Below are 18818 nucleotides of genomic sequence, written 5' to 3'. Positions count from 1 at the left end.
CAGGCTGAAATACCACAATTGGCTTAGTCAAGGTCTGAAATGCTCTTATTTGAGCCCAACTTTGGGCTCCTTTTTGTTGCTAACTTGCTTTGTGCTAGTTGCATTTCATTGCTGCATTTAAGAACTTCTGACCTTTTTTTGTAGGCAGTTTTCCCCAACAAGTTGTGTAGAAAAACTGTTAAGAAAGATTTGGGAGACTGTAGTAAGGTCCTGAGAGTATATAGCGATGTTTGGGCTATTTGCAATAGTGTTTTAACAGTCTGCTCGACCAGATTTTTCCTTAACTTTTTTACTAACGTATCTGTAAAGACTACTATTAAAAAATATTTCTGTATCCGTGTATTTCACGTAATTATTAAACAAATATCAAACAGTAGAACAGATACCATAGCAGAACTGCTTTTTGTAAAGATGAGAATGTACTGGTTGCCTCCGAGATCTCATGGTCAAAGTTAAGGCCTGATGCTAAGTGTCAAAATAGGTACAGCAAAATCCTTGCTTGGGTTGAAATAAGGACGATGTAATACATTTCCCCCCCACCCCCATAATCTTTGCTTAGCTTTGAGCCTCGGGGGTGACTTGCCTGGTGGTTTGGATAGCCTGTGTGACAATGAAAAGTTGCCTTTCTCCCACTATTATATTTTGAGGGTTATTTTCCTCTATTTCTGTCATGGACAAAGTACGTAATTGTGTCAGCTAATTTTAGAAATAGTGTTCACTTCAATATTTTTAAATGCGAGGGTTCACTTTCTTTGCTGTCCAGGACACAAACTTTACATCTTAAAAGTAGATGTAAAATAACCATCTTGTTCTATATTTGTTTTCTGTTAGTCACTTCTATGTTGTATCTTAGCTTTAAGGTCAAAACAGAATTTCTTCTTATCTGCAAACACTGTTGGCACTTTTATAGATGTGCCAAAGCATAGCTTTTAAATATGTGTTGTCTATTATTGGACAGTAAATTCAAGGAGCTGTCACAAGTAACATAGAACGCCGTTCCTCTCTCCTGGAGGGATGCCTTTTTGGTTTTTTCCTTTAAGTTGCTTTTCTAACTTTAGTGATCGATTTCCTTTAAGTTCATCTTATTTTACAGAGCTTGTCTGAAATGCTGTAAAAATAAAGCTCTGTGCTCTGAAATTTCTACTTTTTGTGTTTTCCATGGTTGAGTTTTCACTGTCTTGATTAGGATTAGCAATGTAGCCCTGTCCTGTAGCGCTGCCTCTGCCCCAGCTGCAGATCCAGAAGTTTAAGATTCCTTTTCCTGCTAGAATATTCTCCCTGGCTGGCGTTTGCATGTGGCCTTTGTTTTCTGTGAAATTTAGGCTTTGTTTTTCCTACTGGTGGAGGGCATGAAGAGTTGCACACCAGAGTTTTGCAGGAGTCGTTTGAGGTCATTGGCCCTTTCTGATGAACAGTTGCTCCTTGACCTGCTGCGAAGAGTGTAGCATAAGGATTCCTGCTGGGTTTGTCCCGCGGGATCTCATTGCTGACTGTCCATTGTAGCTGCTCCTGACTTCCAAGCGTGCGATGAACGTGAAGCTCACCTCTCGGCTCCCTCTGAGCTGACCACCCTTTCTCTTTCCTCGACCTTCTGGAACTCACCTGAATTTCTGGCGATTCGGTGATCAAGGAGAACAGGATAGTGGCGACTGCTCTTCTTCTCCTGATGCTACAGGCTGCTGGAAGAAGTAGCTGCAGTTTTACTCATCTGTTCTCTCTCCCGGCTTAGTCATCAGCTCTTGAGAATTAGTTCCTTACTACTGCTGTAGGCTATTCACTGAAAAAGTGAAGTCAAGCCTACTACTTTTGTCAGTTCCATCTGCTGCCTGAAGAGATTGAAATATCTGCTCTGAGCTTGACCAAGTGCTGTTTTCAAACGGCTTGTGGTTGACCATAAGGTGACACTACAGGAAATATATTGCTATGTATGACGTTACAGAGGTTGTCCTCTAAAAATGGAATGGCAAAAAACCCCAAAGCCCCCCTATAATGTGAATTCTGTGTAAGTGTCTGGGTTTAGGGCTAACCACAGAAGCCTTCTACTCTTCAGAGACTCTTAAGAACCTGAAAGCAGGTGGTTTGTTTGGGTTTTGGTTTTTTTTTTTCAAGCTTTGGAGGCTTTCCATTCGAGATATGGAACTGGCTGCGTAACAGAACAGGTATTAGTCAGCAGACTTAGAAGATGAGTCCAAAGCCCTTGTACCTGCATACAGATACCGCAACTGAAACAGAGCACCTTTTTCACTTAAATACAGTTAAAAATCTTTGTTGCGTTTTTGGCAAGTGATATGAATTGATGGCCCTGAACTGTCAATAGGAAGTAGTTTATCCTTATTACCTACTAAATGTCAGAAATGGTGAAGTCATATTTATTTATCTATTTGGAATTGGTTGGAAGGCCAACTTTCAATTAAATTGGAGATAGATGATAATCAAACATACTACAGCATATGTGAAAAGCAACTGCATCAAATCCAGGAGGCGAATCAGTCCAAATGGGAAACTGCGCCAAGCAAAATTAATTGAGAAACCTGCGTAAATGATCTCTGGCTTGTTTGACATGTTGTCATTAGAGCAGCTAAGTGATACATCACAGTGACAATGTTTGTCTGAAACAGAGAGGGAAAAGTGTCCATCCAGGGGGTTCTCCAAACTGAGAAAAGGGGGAGAATGATTGTACATCTTCAGTATTTGTTCAGAGGTCTGCGGCATTCAGTTGAATGCTACGAGTGGTATGCAAGAAAAGGATTTGGTTCGGGGAACCAGAATAGTTGTCTGGAAATGACCAAAGGATATTTAAGCTCAGTTAACAGGAAAAATCATCTTAATGCCAGGTGAGGCTGCAGAATCCTAAAAGTGGCTGTGACACCATCAACTGGTTGTTACTCTAAAGCTGCAACTGTGTAAAACTTTGCTGTCCACAATAGATGTGGTCAGCTAAGGATGGGAAGAAGAGGGTCTGTATAATGGTCTTTCGGTGCCACTGTGTTTTCTGTGGGTAGTGAAATTGCAAAAGGAAGTCAGTTTTGCCGTGATGAAACTAAAAATATCTGTGGGATGAATTAATCCATATCAAATGTTTGAGCTGCATTCAAAATGAGTAGTGGAAATAGACTTGATTGCATGGCAAGTTAGTTGGGCACTTAAAACACGTTTGAGTTGTCTGCTAAATATATTACAAGGACTGAAGAATGTTCTTTTGCTATTTTTCTGTTAAAGTGTGTATCTAACAGTTTGTAGTAGATGTTATGTTAATAAATTGCGTGAGAATGCAAAAGCCCTCGGTACAGTATTTCAACTTCTCTGAAGTCCTTGAATGCAGAAGAAAGACAAAACAGCTGTTTGGGGGTTCGTCCCCCCGCGCTTTTTTTTTTTTTTTTTCACAAAGCTGTTGAAGGGAGAAGAATTTCTGCAGCTCTGTCCTGCAGTCGATGTGTCTTCTGGAAACTTCCTGTGCCTGGTTTATTTGTGCTTCAGAAGGGCTGGGAAAAGGATGGCCTAAGCTTGCAGGTTGTTTGGCAGCGCCGCTTAGAGCAACCAATGCTTTTGGTTTTGCTGGTGATACTAAATTCTGCTCCACGAGCAGTGATTCAGGGCGCTGCCAGTCGGTTCTGTAGCTGAGGAGGCTCCTCGACGCAGTCATGGCATGGTCCCTTTCTTGTAGGGTGTAAGCACAAATTGGTCTCCGCTACTGCCTCTCGATGAAAGCAGGTGTTTAACCCAGAGCCTCTCGTATTCTGCACATTCCTTCGCTTCCTCAACTTCATTCCTTGGGGAATAAAGGGAGACTTCAGGCAAGTCTCCCTTTGCCGCTCCACAACGCATTCAGGCTACTTCAGCCTCTCATCTCTGTGGATCCAGAGTCCTAAAGGTATTTGAAAGTACTAAAGCACAGTGGAGTGCTGAGCAACGCAGGTCGTGGGGAGTGTGTCATTCCAGTGTTTGGTCCCCACGCTTGCTCTCCACGGGCTGCAGAATCACATTTGGTAACGTGAAGCCAGTCGTTCTCGGGAACGGGATCAAGACTGTAGAGCCTGCATCTTCAAAAGCCCTTTAAAATGCCCTACAGGCCTTGCTGGTTGGAGTATAAAATGAAAAACTGCTTTCCTGCGCATGGTTCACAACTTTAAATGTAAGCAGGCCATTTAATTGTATTAATACGGCTAATAATTTATTTCTCTTAAAACACAAACCTTGCGATAATATTCCAGTAGGCGTTGTGCCAGCAAATCCTAAGGAAGGAAAGCTCTCATGAGACCAGAAGATCATAATGGGATGAGATCCACAGATTTCACGGTATCATTACCAGTAGCACTTGCAGGACTTCTTGTGACCCACTTATGTCGAGAACTTTAAAATCTGGAGTTATTTTAGCTGAATGTTAAATCTGCTCAAGACAGTCTTTATGTACTCCCAACTGTACCAAAATCTTCTTTGCTGATCAGTGACTGCTTTTTTTCGTTTACGTTACAAACCTATAGTCGGGAAAGGTAACACCAGTCTGAATGAGAAAGCAAATATGTATGTGTCGTGTACTCTTTTAAGGATAGATTTTCACAGATTCCTTTTTTTGTAGTCCGCCTTAAGAGTGCATCACTTCTGAGAGGTTTATTATTTCATTTTCATTTCATTTTTTTCAATAGTGAATAAGGGTTTAAGTGGAAAAAAGTGTTTTGTTGTATTTGGTTGGATTCAATGACATTGAAATATCGCTGTATTAATACTGTGTGGCTTTCCAGCATCACCTCCAAGAACTGAAAATAATGCTTTGTCTGGGAAAGGGACTCTTAGGGCTGTGTTTTGACTGAGGCTAATTATAACTCTCATTAATTTTCAGAAAATTGATGCCCAGGCCATTGAAGAGTTCTATGGGTTAACATCAGACATTTCCAAAAACTCAGAATCTGGATATATCCTCTTCTACCAGTCAAGAGACTAAGACAAAAGATACATGTGTACAAATAAAAGGAAAAAGGGATCAAGATATGTCCGAATAGAACATATTTGTGACAGCAGAAGCAGTTCCTCGTTGTTGCTGTAGGACCAGAACAGATGCAGCGGGGCGAATAAAGGTTTCTCCCTGCCATTGCGTGGAGGATTAGTGCTGACTGCCGTAACAAGAAGAGCTTTTGTTCCAGTTTTCTTTCTGGGCTTTTTTTACGTGCTATCTTCCAAAATCTGTGTTACCTCTACTCGAAACCTGGCTGCTTACTTGTTCATGAACTGAAGAAGAGATTTAAAAGTAGCATTGTAGAATTTTTACCATTTAATGTTGGCCTGAGGCTATACCTTGGTTTCTACCATCGTTGTTTTTCTGTATTTTAGCAGAATGATTTCAATATTCAGTGTCAGCTGAAGGCATATTTTAGGATATGAACAGCAGCTGGTTGCTGGATATTTTTGGTGACTCAGACTTGAGAAGCAGTACAAAGCTAAGACATATTGGAAATGTCAAGTCTGTAGTTTTTATAAAAAAGCAGACAAAACCCTCTCTCTGCAGCATTGTACATTTCCCCGTTGTGCATTATCCTGGTTTTAGATAACACTAACAGCGCTGCTTCTTTTTATGTTTTTATTTTTACTGTTCTGTTTCTCCTGCAGAAGGTATAGAACTTTGTCCATACTCACCCTAGTCTGTTGTGCATTTTTCTTTTGAAGCAGAAGTTTTGACTCGGAGCCACATTGCTGCAGATTTAAGGGGAGCAGAAAAGCAGTTACCTTGGGAAGAATATGTCTGGCAACCAGTTGCTGTAGGAAGTCTGAAGTTACAGTGTTTCTTGGAGCTATTGCGTAAACCAAAAGTGCCCTCATTCTGAAACAGGATCTGTTCGACATTTCATTCAATACCTGGTAAACTTATGCAACTAGCATTTTGAATCTATGCTAATACACAGAAACAGCACTAATTGTGAAGGGTTAACCAAGGGAAGCATTATTTATGTAACTAAACCCGTTGTTCTTTGTCTTCAAGATAATGAACACGTCAGAAGGAAAACCAACCAACCCACCCAGACATTGCCTTGCTAAGTGTTCCTCATCGTCCGCTGGTAATGTTTGTATTGATCTGGGAATCATAACATCCCCCTAAAAATGCTTCTGATTGTTTTACCTTTATAGGCCTTGCTTAACAGGAGAAATGGTTAGTCTTTTGAAGACTGAAATTAAGTAATTATCCGTTATGTGTGTATATATTATAATCTCAAGGATAACGAGAAAGAAAAGACTAAGGAAGTTTGTAAGAAATCTCAGAAAATCTTCTGTAGTTTTCTGTTTGAGAAGTCCTGTTGCCGTGCCAAAGCTTGTCACAGCTGGCTCTAAACTACCGGTGGAAATGAGTACTTTCCTTCCTTCATCTTGTTAGGTGGCAGAAGAGCTGTCCTCAGCGTGGTTGTTCCCAGCACAGCCCTTCATGGTCTATACCCGTGGTTGTTGTTCCTGAGGACATTTAACTTATGCAATTCTGTGGCTTGTACAGGATAGAAAATATTTTACCAAAATATTGTCCTCAGGAAAACAGCATTTCACCAACAGTTCCTTGTGGTGGCTGTATGTGTGTTTCTTCTTGTCATGACCAGAAACATGATGTTAGCAATTAACTCCTGTCTTCAAAATGCAAATTTATCATTACCACTCTGTTCCAGCTGGGTACGTGTTCCATTCTCCTGGCACATCTCCTCTTCCAGAAGATAAAATATGGACATTGGATTTTTTAATTATTTTTTATTATAGAGAGTACTGTCGTTTTAAGATGCATATTCAATAACAGCAAACGTTCTTGTCATCTTGTTCCTATTGTGTGAGAATTGTTCCTGGCTAAGAGTCTTCTCCCCTTGTTCACACACAAGCTGTGAGTCCTCTCTGGTGGCGCTACCAGAAGCCTGTCATCACCAAGTCTTGCAAAAAATGGAGAAAAGAAAAAAAAAAAAGAGAGCACTGACTTAAAAATAATCTAAACAGTAAATACAAAAATTAATGTAGTACACGAGACATGTATTTTGTATATCTGGCGAGACGTTTTTACAAATAAAATACCTGACTGAGAGATAATATTGAAAGATATATACTATAGATTAAAAACTGTTAAAAGTGCACTTTTGCTACAGATTTATAAGGAGACTAAAAGGAATTAAATTGGAAGAGAATGATGTGATGTTACTTCTGTATAATAAATGACCCCACCTGTCTCCAATAAAGGTCATGTATGATCAAATGCACATGGCCCAAAGGCTTTTCCTTGAATTTCAGTCCTAGGCAGAAATAAAAGTACTTGGTTAGTCGCCCGCTCTCCGTAGCTTCTCCCTCTGTGCTGCCTGGCTGAGGGATTCTGGCTGCTGTTTTTCCACGTGTGTAACCTGTGCATAAGCGCTTTAAACCAAGAGAAGTGAATAATTTGGTGTCATGGGTTATAATCGATGTGCTGGTAAACCAAGGAGAGGTTGCCCAGGGCCTTTTCCCCTGGCACCTATCGCACTGCCGGGATTCCTTCATCTCTTCATCATCCCCCGTAGCTCTGCCGTTGCCTTTCCATGTGATGTCCTGCTTCCTTCTCCCTCTTTCACCCCTTGCTGTCGGACTCTGTAAGACTTTGTTGCAAATATTACCTGACTGATCTGGAACAGAGGCATTTAAAAGCAAAAATAGCACCATGTGCTTGGAGCTTTTCATGTTCATTGCAGGACAGGTCCCCGTTTCTGTGTCGTTCACTTTGCCTTAAGTTTTCCCCATATAAAAGCCTGCTCCCGTGAGTAGGAATTCACGGGACTAGGTCAGAACGCAACAGAAACAGAGGAGAAAGTGACAGCTGCTCTGTAAAAGCACATTTTAAATCCAAAATACGGTCTGGTCCTTGTCCTGCTGGGTCACACAGTAGCAATAGTGAATGTGAGCTTGACTTTCAGATGCAGAGGTTGTTTGTGGATTGGTGTTTGTGCTTGGCATGGTCTAGTTTACCAGTAGGAGCTTTTAAAGTCACCGTGCCAGCTCAGTTTAGGATATGTTTAAAACAAATCATATGTGATTGGTACAAGAAAGAAAATAGACGAACAAAGGCCCCTGAGACAAGTAAAACCTTCCCATTGTAGTCCTCAGCATTCATCAAAAGGAAACAATCCCCTGAAACATAATTAATTCTCAACATGTAAAGTCCTGCTAGCATTTACTGTTGTTGCACTAATTAACCTTCGGGCTACTTCTGTCTGCTTCCCTCTCGCTCCTGCAAAATCAGTCCCATCTACAGAATTTGTTTCTACCTACCCAGCCCGCCTTTGTTCGGTTGCTGACAGCAGCAGCCGGGTGAGGTTAGATGTCTGCAAGGAACAGTTTGCAGTAGGTAAGGTTGAAAAGGCAGCAGTATCGGTGGGACAGCGCGAGGGTCATCTTGTCCTTTTATGCTGAAGACAACGCTTTGAAAAGGAGAGTGGTTTGATCCTTTCTACCAGCCGGAGGTTCGTTTTAACGAACTGGCCTTTGTGCCAGCGTGTGTTGGAGGGGACGCGTTGCTGGCTCTGTCGCATCTGGGAAGCTGCTTTTGTCTCAAAGCAGAACCAAGCAGCCCGAGCCCGGGGTGAGGAGCTCGCTGCTGGAGGCCAGACATACGACGGCATCTGTCTCAGCGCTGGACCGGGCGACGTGGGCTGCAGAGCAGCCCGGGCGGCCCGAGCTGCCTCCCCGACCGGGCTGTGGCTTGTGTAAACGCGCTGTAGTGGGTGTGACATTGCCACATGGCACCTGGCAGGAGGGAGAAGGCTCTGGAAGGGAAGGACGAGTCGCGCCGTGGCAGCGTGTTGTTTGGGTTGCTAATAATGAGCACGTTTAGCAATTGTCCGATGTTTTAAAAACTTGTTAATACAAATAGCAAACGCAAACCACTGCGGTGGTTATCGGCACTTCAGCAGTATACTGAACTGTTTTCCCCGTTCATCTTTATCAGGAACAGTACAGTTTTTCAGATTTTTGTCCAGAAACAACAAAAAACAGTGGAAGATTATGAAAATCTGACTTTAAGACCTTGCAGGAGAATTGGTTACCTCCTGAAAAAGTTTTTCTTGAAAGTGTGATGATATTAGCTGGGCCTGGTGAGGTGGGACATGATGTTTGAGGAGGTGAGAGATGGCCAGCTGCGGTCCCCGAGAGGAGAGGGGTGACGGAGGGAGCAGCGGAGCTGCTGAAAACGATTCGGAGGCCGGCGTGTTGACCACCTCCCGAAGGAGAAAAAGAACGAGCTGCCGGGGGCTGCCTTGAGGTGGAAGGTGCCAGTGCAGGATGAAACAGAAGCTGTGATTGGTGACTCGTCCCTTCATCAGGGCACCTCGTGCCTTGCCAGGATACGTCTGGGGAGGTGGATCTGGAACGCGGGAGATGACGGGTGTGGGAACAGATGCTCTCCGAGACCCACGTAGCACAATGGGGACTGCACCCATGGGCCAGCGTCTGCCTGGACGGGGAAATAGAAGGTGGCTTAGAAACCCTGAGAGGAGGAGCTGGAGGACCAAGCTAAGAAAGGAGTTAGGAAGGTCTTAAAATATCAGAGCCCCCATGGCGTTACTCCAGATGCGTTGGCTCAGATTTGTGGAGGGCGAAATGCCTTTTGGTGCCACGCTGCTGAGAAGCGTCCTCTGCACCTGGATCCAGCCCCAGGGAGGTGCACCAGAGCCGGGGCATGCAGTGGAGGCACAGATTACACTGCAATTTGGGTAAAAAAAACCAGCTCAGGTGGTCCCAGCTGGGTCTTTGCTGGTGGTTCCCCAGTCACAGGTGTTGTGCAAGGGAAAGCTGCAAAGGAAGGGGAGGAGGGCAAGGGGCTGAGCACCACGTTTGGAGTTGGGAACATCTCCAGATCTACCTGGAGTCCGTTTCCTTTTCAAGCTGGTTTTTACCTGGAGGGTAGCTGCTTTAGCGAAATATATTGTGTGGGGAATGTAGAGGTGGAAAGAGACGTTTACGTGGCTTTAAGGCTTGGACTTTGAAAGGACAGGAGCTCCAGCTGGCGCGAACCTCAGGCTGCTACTGCCCACCAGACCGTGGCCACGGATGAAGAGACGGTCAAATGCAGCTGAAGCTGTTTCTTCTGTCTACCCCTAGGTGTAGACACAAAAGAAAATAGCTGGCAGTTTTCCGCAGGAGCCGATTAACTGTCTGTAATGAAGTGTCCTAATTAGCACTCTATTTGTGCGTTTGTTTCCTTCCGTGAGAAGCAGGCTGCATCTACCGCAACAAGCCACCGCAGCGCTGCGAAGAAACAGAGGAAGGGAAGATACGGCCCGAAGGAAGGGAAACCATGTCTGGAAGCGCTGCTGTGCGGGGCTGTCTGCGCCCAGAGCCGAGAGTTGGTATCTCGGTGGTCTTTGTGTGATAGACCTTGATCAAAGCCATCAGGAATGGCGTAGTCGGCCAGGAACCTCTTGTCAAGGTCAGCACAGATTTCAGACCTTGCGAGACTTCGTTGTCTCGACTCGTTTGCACCCCCTACAATTTGAGCCCGTTGTTCCTTTTTCTCTTGGCGATGGGCGGTATGAAAGATGCTCGATATTTTGAAACCATCAGGTCTGTTGTAAGTCTTTGCAGGCCGTGGAGACTCCAGATGTTCGGGGGCTGGGGCAGGTGGAAAGCAGTTCGAGAAAGATGAGGAACTACTGGAGAGAGTCCAGTGGAGGGCTACAAGGATGATGAGGGGACTGGAGCATCTCTCCTACGAGGAGAGGCTGAGGGAGCTGGGCTTGTTGAGCCTGGAGAAGAGAAGGCTGAGAGGGGACCTTATAAATGCTTACAAATATCTGCAGGGTGGGTGCCAGGAGAACTGGACCAGACTCTTTCCAGTGGTGCCCAGCAACAGGACAAGGGGCAACGGGCACGAACTGAAGCAGAGGAAGCTCCAGCTGAACATGAGGAAGAACTTCTTCCCTCTGAGGGTGACGGAGCCCTGGCCCAGGCTGCCCAGGGAGGCTGTGGAGTCTCCTTCTCTGGAGATATTCCAGCCGCGCCTGGCCGCGGTGCTGTGCAGCCTGCTGTGGGTGACCCTGCTTGGGCAGGGTGTTGGGGTGGGTGACCCACAGAGGTCACTTTCAACCCCGAACCTTCTGTGATTCTGTCTCAGCAGCATGTCTCTGCGTCCCGGACGGTCCCTGGGCGACGAAACCCGGCTGGGTGGGTGTTTGGCTCTAACTGGGGCACCATCAAGTCGCTGTGTGTTTTTCCAGTCTGAGCCACACCTGTAGGTCCCCTTCCCCATCACTTGGACAAGCTGAGGTAAAACACATCACTGCCAGAAGATTGCTCCGTTACGCAACTCCTCCGGGTCCCTTTGCTTCCACCCTCGCGCCAGCAAACCCTCAGCTCCTCCCCCGCGAGGACGCAACAAATTGCATGAGAGAGCACGTGGTGGTGATGTGGGAAAAGCGTTATTCTTAGCAATCCTTTCCAAATCCTCTTTTTAATTTTTTTTCCTTATTTTTTTTAATGTTAAACTGTTCATTTTCAGATTTTGAGTCACAATATTTCTCCAAGCAAAAGGCCACGAGTTTGGAAAAAATCCATTTTATTCCTTCAAAATTCTTTGCCATCTCTTCAGCGCAGAAGAGCCAAACCACGCTGGTGCGTGCTGCCGGCGCGGCTGGAGGAACGGCCGGGGGCCCTGGCTGGCACCCTGCACAGCCTCCTGCTGGGGTCTGCCCCGAAGCGTGGGGCCAAGTGCGGGGCGGAGAGGATCAGAGAGCGGGTCTTCAGCCCGGGAAAGGGCGTTAGAGGACGCGTGAAGCCACCAGACAGAGCAAAATGGAAATATTTTCAGTAACTTACCCCTAAGGTGCTGTTAAGCGACGAGCTGAACGGAGGTTTTACCTTTATTTGCCTGGTTTCTCACGGCAGGTAGAAGGCTGAAGATAAACCTAGATCTGGATTTTTGGGGTCTCTCGGTTTCTTGAGCCTCAGACGTGGCGGTAAGGCCAAGCTTTGGTTTTGCTGAAGTTTCTCATTCATCCCCCGACGGGAGGAGGGCACTGGATTTGGGAAAACCAGTTTCTCCGTGTTGTTCCTCTGCAGTTGGAGCCGAGTGCTTCAACAGCAATGACGTGGGGACGGAAGGGTTCCCGTGGGAGCTGACAACCGCATTATCCTCTTCTAAAAATACTTTCCAACAAAACATAAAACCTCTCCGAAAGAACCCAGCGGGATCCAGTTGCGGGCTCTCCGGAGGCCGCGGCCCGGCTCTCGGCTGCAGCACGGGCGGCGGGTGGCAGCTAAAGGGCAGTAATTAGAGCGATGCCGCCTTCGCTCCCTGGGAGACACATCCTTCCTTGAAGCCACCCCGGTGAGGAGATGAGCTTCGAGCAACTCGCTGAGTTAAAAGGGCTCTGCCAGGAGGGAGCGCGAATGAGAGCGTTCTCTGCGGCACTGTCTGTAGGTGCGAGCGATGGGGAAATGGGGAGGGAGAAACAGGAGGTTGGCGGGAAGGTGGCTGGACTTTCTGTGGCGGCCGCGTCCCTGCAGAGCAGCCGTGGTTATGAGCGTCTCGATGACTCCCACCACCCCGGCCGTGGCTCCGAGCGTCCCGGCGTGACTCCCGAGTGGCTCACGCATCGCTCCTTGAGCGCTGGCAAAGTTTGTTCCGCTCTCCGGGACTGCAAAGTGGCTCCTGAAGTTGCTGAAGTTGGTTTTTGGGTTGTTTTTTTTTCCTTCCTGGTAAGAAAAAAAAACAATTTCACTTCACCCTCCTCCTTTCCCGAGCGTGTTTAATCATTTGCCAGTTAGTCATATTCCTAAGAAAAGCAAACGTTGCATGATGGTGAGTGGCAGCTCCTGAAGAACTGGCACTAATTATACCTTACACTGAAAAAAATAACACGCCGGGCTGGCAAATCTTGCTGGGAGGGAGCCGGCTCTCCTCAGAGCGGCTGGGATACCCCAAAATCACTGGCCCACAGACCCCATCCACACCTCTCTGCCGCAGGTTTAGGGATGAGCAACGCCGTCTTGCTTTGGGTTTCATGCCATCCGTTTCCACCCTGCTTTTCCTCCAAGCCTGGTGGGAAGTGCTGAGGGAGGTTCTCCCTTCAGCTTCTGCGTCTCCGATGGGTTCCAACCACCGTTTGCCCCCCCAGCAGCCAACGCTCCTCAACGTCCGGCTGTGGATTAACTCTTTTGTGGATTAACTCTGCAGGCCGCACAGGACCACGTCCAGGCGGGTCTGGAATATCTCCAGAGAAGGAGACTCCACAGCCTCCCTGGGCAGCCTGGGCCAGGGCTCCGTCACCCTCAGAGTGAAGAAGTTCTTCCTCGTGTTCAGCTGGAGCTTCCTCTGCTTCAGTTTGTGCCCGTTGCCCCTTGTCGTGTTGCTGGGCACCACTGGAAAGAGTCTGGCCCTGTCCTCCTGACACCCACCCTGCAGATATTTGTAGGCATTTCTAAGGTCCCCTCTCAGCCTTCTCTTCTCCAGGCTGAACAAGCCCAGCTCCCTCAGCCTCTCCTTGTAGGAGAGATGCTCCCATCCCCTCATCATCCTTGTAGCCCTCCGCTGGGCTCTCTCCAGTAGCTCCTCATCTTTCTTGAACTGGGGAGCCCAGAACTGGACAGAGTACTCCAGATGAGGGCATGGGGAAGGTGAGGACTTGGCACTGGGACAGTGTCACGCTCTGTGTGCTGTTGTGGGCGGCCAGGGTCACACTCGCCTTGAAAGGTTTTGAGGATGAAAAGACCTTTCAGGGGTGCTCTGCAAACAAACCCTCGCTGCCGTCCGCTTCCACGCTCACTCGGGGTTTGAGCTGAGGCACCAGCTGATGCCGCAGCACCCATCTAGCACCCGGCCTGTACCAAGCAGCAGCTCTGACCCTGGTCAGAGCATTCAACTCCCTGTTTCCAGCTAAACAGAGATAGGTGATCCAAACAGTCCGTGCCCTGGGGCAAAATCCCCTATATTTCTCTAAATTTGCAGCGAGCCGGGGCTGGGGTTCTGGTCCCCTGCCCGTGAGCGCAGGAGGATGCGGGGATGCTCCCCGGAGGGCACGGGATGCTCTCAAGGACCGGGATCAGGGCTGGGTTTATTTTTCCGAATGGATCAGCAGTGTTTTTCCTGGATGAGGTTTTGTTTTCTTAAAAAGCCAAGCGGCTAAAAATAGCCCTCTGCTCGCTCGCCCGCGGTATCCCGGCGAGAAGCCGGCGCAGGCTGCGTGCGGGGCCGACCTTCAGAGCCGCAGCTCCAGCAGCGGGAGCGTGGCTGCCGCCTGCTTCCACCTCTGCGAGCTGCCTCCGGTGCTCGGCTATTTAAAGCAGCTTTTTTTGCCTCTCCTGCATCTCAAGAAACACCTGATGGGGAGAACAGGGGGATTTTTTTTCCTTGCTGATACAACCATCTGGCCACAGACGGCCCCAGGCTCGGGGATTTTGGATCAGATCTAATTACGCGCCAGGCTTTAATGATTGTTTAGTTGCGTGGCCGTGTAGCATCTCCCCCTCCCCACAGGGCAGAGGGGGATGTGGGCATGGCTGTCCCCTCTGAGGTCCTGGGCCTGAGCGTGCAGGGACCCGGCGAGGCAGGATTTGAGGGTCAGAGACTTGCTGAGGCAGGATCTGGGGGGCTGGGACCCGACAAGGTGGGATTTGGGGGGAAGAGACTCAACGAGGCAGGATTTGGGATGCAGGGACCCGACAGGGCATGGTTTGGAGGACTCAGGCACCCAGCGAGGCAGATTTGGGGACAGACACCCCGTGAAGCAGAGGGGGAATTGCTGATCCCTTCTGAAGGACAGAGGTTGGGCTCTCTGGGGTGGTTTTGTCCCAGCCCTGGGGACAGCAGGCTCAGCACCGGGGCCGAGTTAAAGGGAATTCACTTGCATCCTCCTCAGAAAACGTTGCAGAGGGGTTGTGTGTAGCACTAAGGTACACACCGTGCGTAAAACATGAGAATGACCTTGACACTGGTCTCTGCAGCGGAGACAGCAGGTAGCTGCTCTGGCACGTGGCCACCCTGCGATGCCCGGTCTGGGTTTCATGAGGACAAACCCTGCTGGTGCTGGGTGCTGTGGGGTGGCCGGCGCCGCTGCCTGCAGCTCGTCCCCAGCCCTTGCTTTCTGCTGGCATCTCTGCAGCAGTTTTCACCTGTGTAAACTGTGCCGTGGTGCCGGCTGAGCTTCTTCCTGCCTCCTTAATACCTCCTGGTTGTCTCTGCTGGGTCGGAGGCAGCAAGTGTGGGAGGAAATGGGTGTCTCACCAGCAAAGGGATCGTAGAATCACAGCATCATTAAGGTTGGAAAGGACCTCTGAGATCATCAAGTCCAACTGTCAACCCAACCCCACCGTGCCTGCTAAACCATGCCCCCAGGTGCCACATCTACACGGCTTTTGAACCCCACCAGGGATGGGGACTCCACCACTGCCCTGGGCAGCCTGGTCCAAGGCCTGACCGCTCTTTCAGTAAAGAATTTTTTCCTAATATCCAATCTGAACCTCCCCTGATGCAACTTGAAGCCATTGCCTCTCGTCCTGTCGCTGGTGACCTGGGAGAAGAGACCAACCCCCCCCTCACTACACCCTCCTGTCAGGCAGTTGTAGAGAGCGATAAGGTCCCCCCTCAACCTCCTCTTCTCCAGACTGAACAGCCCCAGCTCCCTCAGCCGCTCCTCATCAGACTTGTTCTCCAGACCCCTCACCAGCCTCGTTGCCCTTCTCTGGACACGCTCCAGCCCCTCAGTGTCCTTCTGGCAGTGAGGGACCCAAAACTGAACACAGCACTTGAGGTGCGGCCTCACCAGTGCCAAGTACCGGGGGGCACTATCCCCTCCCTGCTCCTGCTGCCCACACCATTCCTGGTACCAGGAAGATTCAGGATGTCCCAGGGTTGCCCACTGCACCCCCATTCCATGGTGCGGGTGGGACGGGTGTCCCCCGTGCAGGGTGGTCATATCCCAGGCTGGGCAATGTGGGAAGGGACCAAGTTCCCTGCAGAGTCCTGGCAGAAGCGGAGCAGCACCCATCCCCGCTCCCAGGCACTTGCCGCCATGTGGTACCGGCAGCATCGCTGCGTCCTCGAGCCCCGCAGCGTCCTCAAGCCCCGCAGCCTGTGTGCAAACAACCAGAGAGGCTGAGAGCCGCTGCTGCGAAGGGGCACGGCTGGCCCCAGCCAGGGTGGGGGCCCCAGCAAGTCCCCGCAGCAACCGCGCAGGGTTTGGGGTCTCTGCCCAAAGCCAGCGCTGCCACGGGTTGACGCGCCAGGGGTGGGTGCCTGCGCTGCTCCCCGTGTTGCGCCCGGGGGTGCGATGGCTCGGGCAGACGGGGCCGGAGCACTCGAAGCACAGAGCCACGTCACTGGGGCCGTCGCTTCACTGAAAGCAGGTTTTTCCCCTTTGCATCCCCTCCGGTGACAGCTGCTCAGCCCGATGTCCCCGTCCCCGGAGCTGCCCTGGGACCAGCTGTGTTAAGGCTTTCGTGCGCGGAGGAAAGCTGTGGGAGTGACAAGACTTGAGCCAAGCAGCTGATGGAGCGGAGGGGACGATAGCCTGGTAGCTCCCCCTCCAAGGGCATGGCGTTGCCAGTATGAATATCTCCCAAAACGCTTGGGGAGCTTGCGGGTTTGGGCTTGGTGGAGCCGTGGCTGCTTGGAGAGCGCAGAGGCGGCAGGAGAGAGCCTTCCCCAGCGCTGTCGATGCAACAGTGGCATCAGAGCACCCAAAAACGTGTTCTTCTGCAACGCCTCGAGCGCTGCCCACCAAAGAGGCGACGGGCCGGCCGGTAGCCGGGAGGTTCAGATCTCTCCCAGCGCCATCCTCCTTTTGTTTATCCCACCTTTTATTTTTCACGCTGGGATTTGTGACACCCAGTGCTGCTGGGAGCCCGTTAAGGAGCTCTTCAAACCCTACTTGTGCAGGAGAGAACACGTACGAAGCCTTCTGGAGAGCACGGCTGAAGGCTGAAGGTTTCTGCCCTCTCTCCTCCCCGCTGTCAAGAGGCACCAAATTCTTCTGACCCGGAGGAAAAAGTGTGAGCGGGCGAGCTGCGTGCCCAGCAGGAGCAGCGGAGCTAAATATAGCCCGTTTACACAAAACGAGAGCGTTGCGGTGAACACGATGGTGGTAATTAGCGACTCCCTAATGAAGAGCTAGGAAAGCAGAGGGTGTCCCGGGGGAGAGCGATGCCTCTGCTGAGCATCACGCAGATGGTGGGTGTTTCGGAGGTTACCGGTGGCGGTGGGGGTCCGCTTGTCCCCTGGGGAAGTGGCCAGGAGCCTCCTCCGTGACTGAATCGGGAATAAATCCTCCCCCAGTCTGGCACGGGAGAGAAGAAGGTGAAGCCAAGGGCGAAGGGACCGAGCGGATGCCCCTGGGTGACCCACGGTGATGACAGCCAGGGGGGAGAAAGGCTGGCCATCACCGAGCCGGAAGGAGACGGGTCCCGGTGACCTTGGTGGCTGGTGTCGGTGACCCGGTGGCCTCATTTCCAACGGTGACAAACAGCCGCAGCTCCCCCGGTGCTGCCCATATCTCCCCTCTGCACATCAGGGCTCCGGCTGCGTCGTGAAGGGATCAGCCCCGGCACTCCTAGGAGTTTTCCTAGGATATAGAGAAACACCTTAACGAGGGATGGGTATTTAACGAGCCGGTGGTGGGAAGCTCACAGGTGTCTCCTTCTACCACCCCAAAGCCACTGCAGCCTCTGCACCTCCCGGTTTCCCCGTGATACCCAAGCCCAATATCGAGCATCACGCTCACCCATATCCCTCCCTGGTCCCTGCCACCTCCCAGCCCCGTGACGTCCCCAGACTCGAGCTTGTCCTACACTCAGGGACCTGCCTGGGCAGCCCTGTAGCCCCACAGCTGGGGAATCACAGAATCACAGAATGGTGGGGGTTGGAAGGGACCTCTGTGGGTCACCCACCCCAACACCCTGCCCAAGCAGGGTCACCCAGAGCAGGCTGCACAGCACCGCGTCCAGGCGGGTCTGGAATATCTCCAGAGAAGGAGACTCCACAGCCTCCCTGGGCAGCCTGGGCCAGGGCTCCGTCACCCTCAGAGGGAAGAAGTTCTTCCTTGGGTTCAGCTGGAGCTTCCTCTGCTTCAGTTCGTGCCCGTTGCCCCTTGTCCTGTTGCTGGGCACCACTGAACAGAGTTTGGCCTCAGAAAGAGCCCGGCGTATCGAACTGTGTCAAAAAGTTAGAGTGAAGGGGAGTCTGGCCTGGAAACGGGGTTGTGTTTGCTCCGTCAGCAGCGGTGATTAGGGTAACGAAGGGATCCTCTCCCCTCTGCTGCCATCCCTATAGCAACCGGCAGCCTCTTCCCATTAAACGAGTGACTCATCAAACACGATTGCACTGATATCAGGGAAGATGATCGTGACTTCTAGCTCTGACAAGAGAGCTGACCTTTTGGGAGAAAAAAAATAAAATAAAAAAAAAAAAAAAGGAAACAGCTCAAAACTGAATGGGAAGGCACAGTCCCGTGTCTCATCCTCCCCACCTGTCCCACCGCCCTCACCCTGCTTGGGGACTCCCAGGTGGCAAACAAAGGCAGCTTGGATGCAAACGGGCTCTGCACTGCGCAGCGTGAATTCCCCGGGGCTGAGCGCGGGGGGACACGTCCCCGGGGCCAGGCGTGACCGGTGCCACGCACCCTGTGTCTGCCCGTGCCCTGCGTCGTCCTGCTGTCCCGCATCGTCCTGCTGCGCGTGCCAGGGCAGCCGCTGCTCCGCTCCCAGCACCTCCCACGGAGACCTCCCCGATGCCTTCACATCTGGAGGGTTGAAAGTCTCCGGAGGGTCTTTCCCCCCTGCTAGATTTCTGCTGGCTCATCCCCTCTGCCACGCACATTTCTGGTGTAAATTTGGCCATGGGAGTCTCG

The 18818-nt window shown here is 50.1% G+C and overlaps 1 protein-coding gene across 3 annotated transcripts in view; it reads left to right on the top strand.

Moving 5' to 3' along the window:
• Window positions 1-7214, top strand: part of LOC104338511 (ubiquitin carboxyl-terminal hydrolase 12) — a 32823-nt gene extending 25609 nt beyond the window's left edge. For all 3 annotated transcript variants that reach the window (XM_075435524.1, XM_075435525.1, XM_075435526.1), the window contains exon 9: window positions 4838-7214. In XM_075435524.1, the coding sequence (XP_075291639.1) occupies window positions 4838-4939 (102 nt within the window). In that variant the 3' untranslated portion in view covers window positions 4940-7214. The remainder of the gene's footprint in view (window positions 1-4837) is intronic.
• Window positions 7215-18818: the final 11604 nt, after the last annotated feature.

Source organism: Opisthocomus hoazin, chromosome 14 (assembly GCF_030867145.1).
Source record: "Opisthocomus hoazin isolate bOpiHoa1 chromosome 14, bOpiHoa1.hap1, whole genome shotgun sequence".
In the NCBI taxonomy this organism is placed as follows: domain Eukaryota; kingdom Metazoa; phylum Chordata; class Aves; order Opisthocomiformes; family Opisthocomidae; genus Opisthocomus; species Opisthocomus hoazin.
Note: the sequence above shows the minus strand (reverse complement) of the source record. Positions and strands in the feature narration are given on the sequence as shown.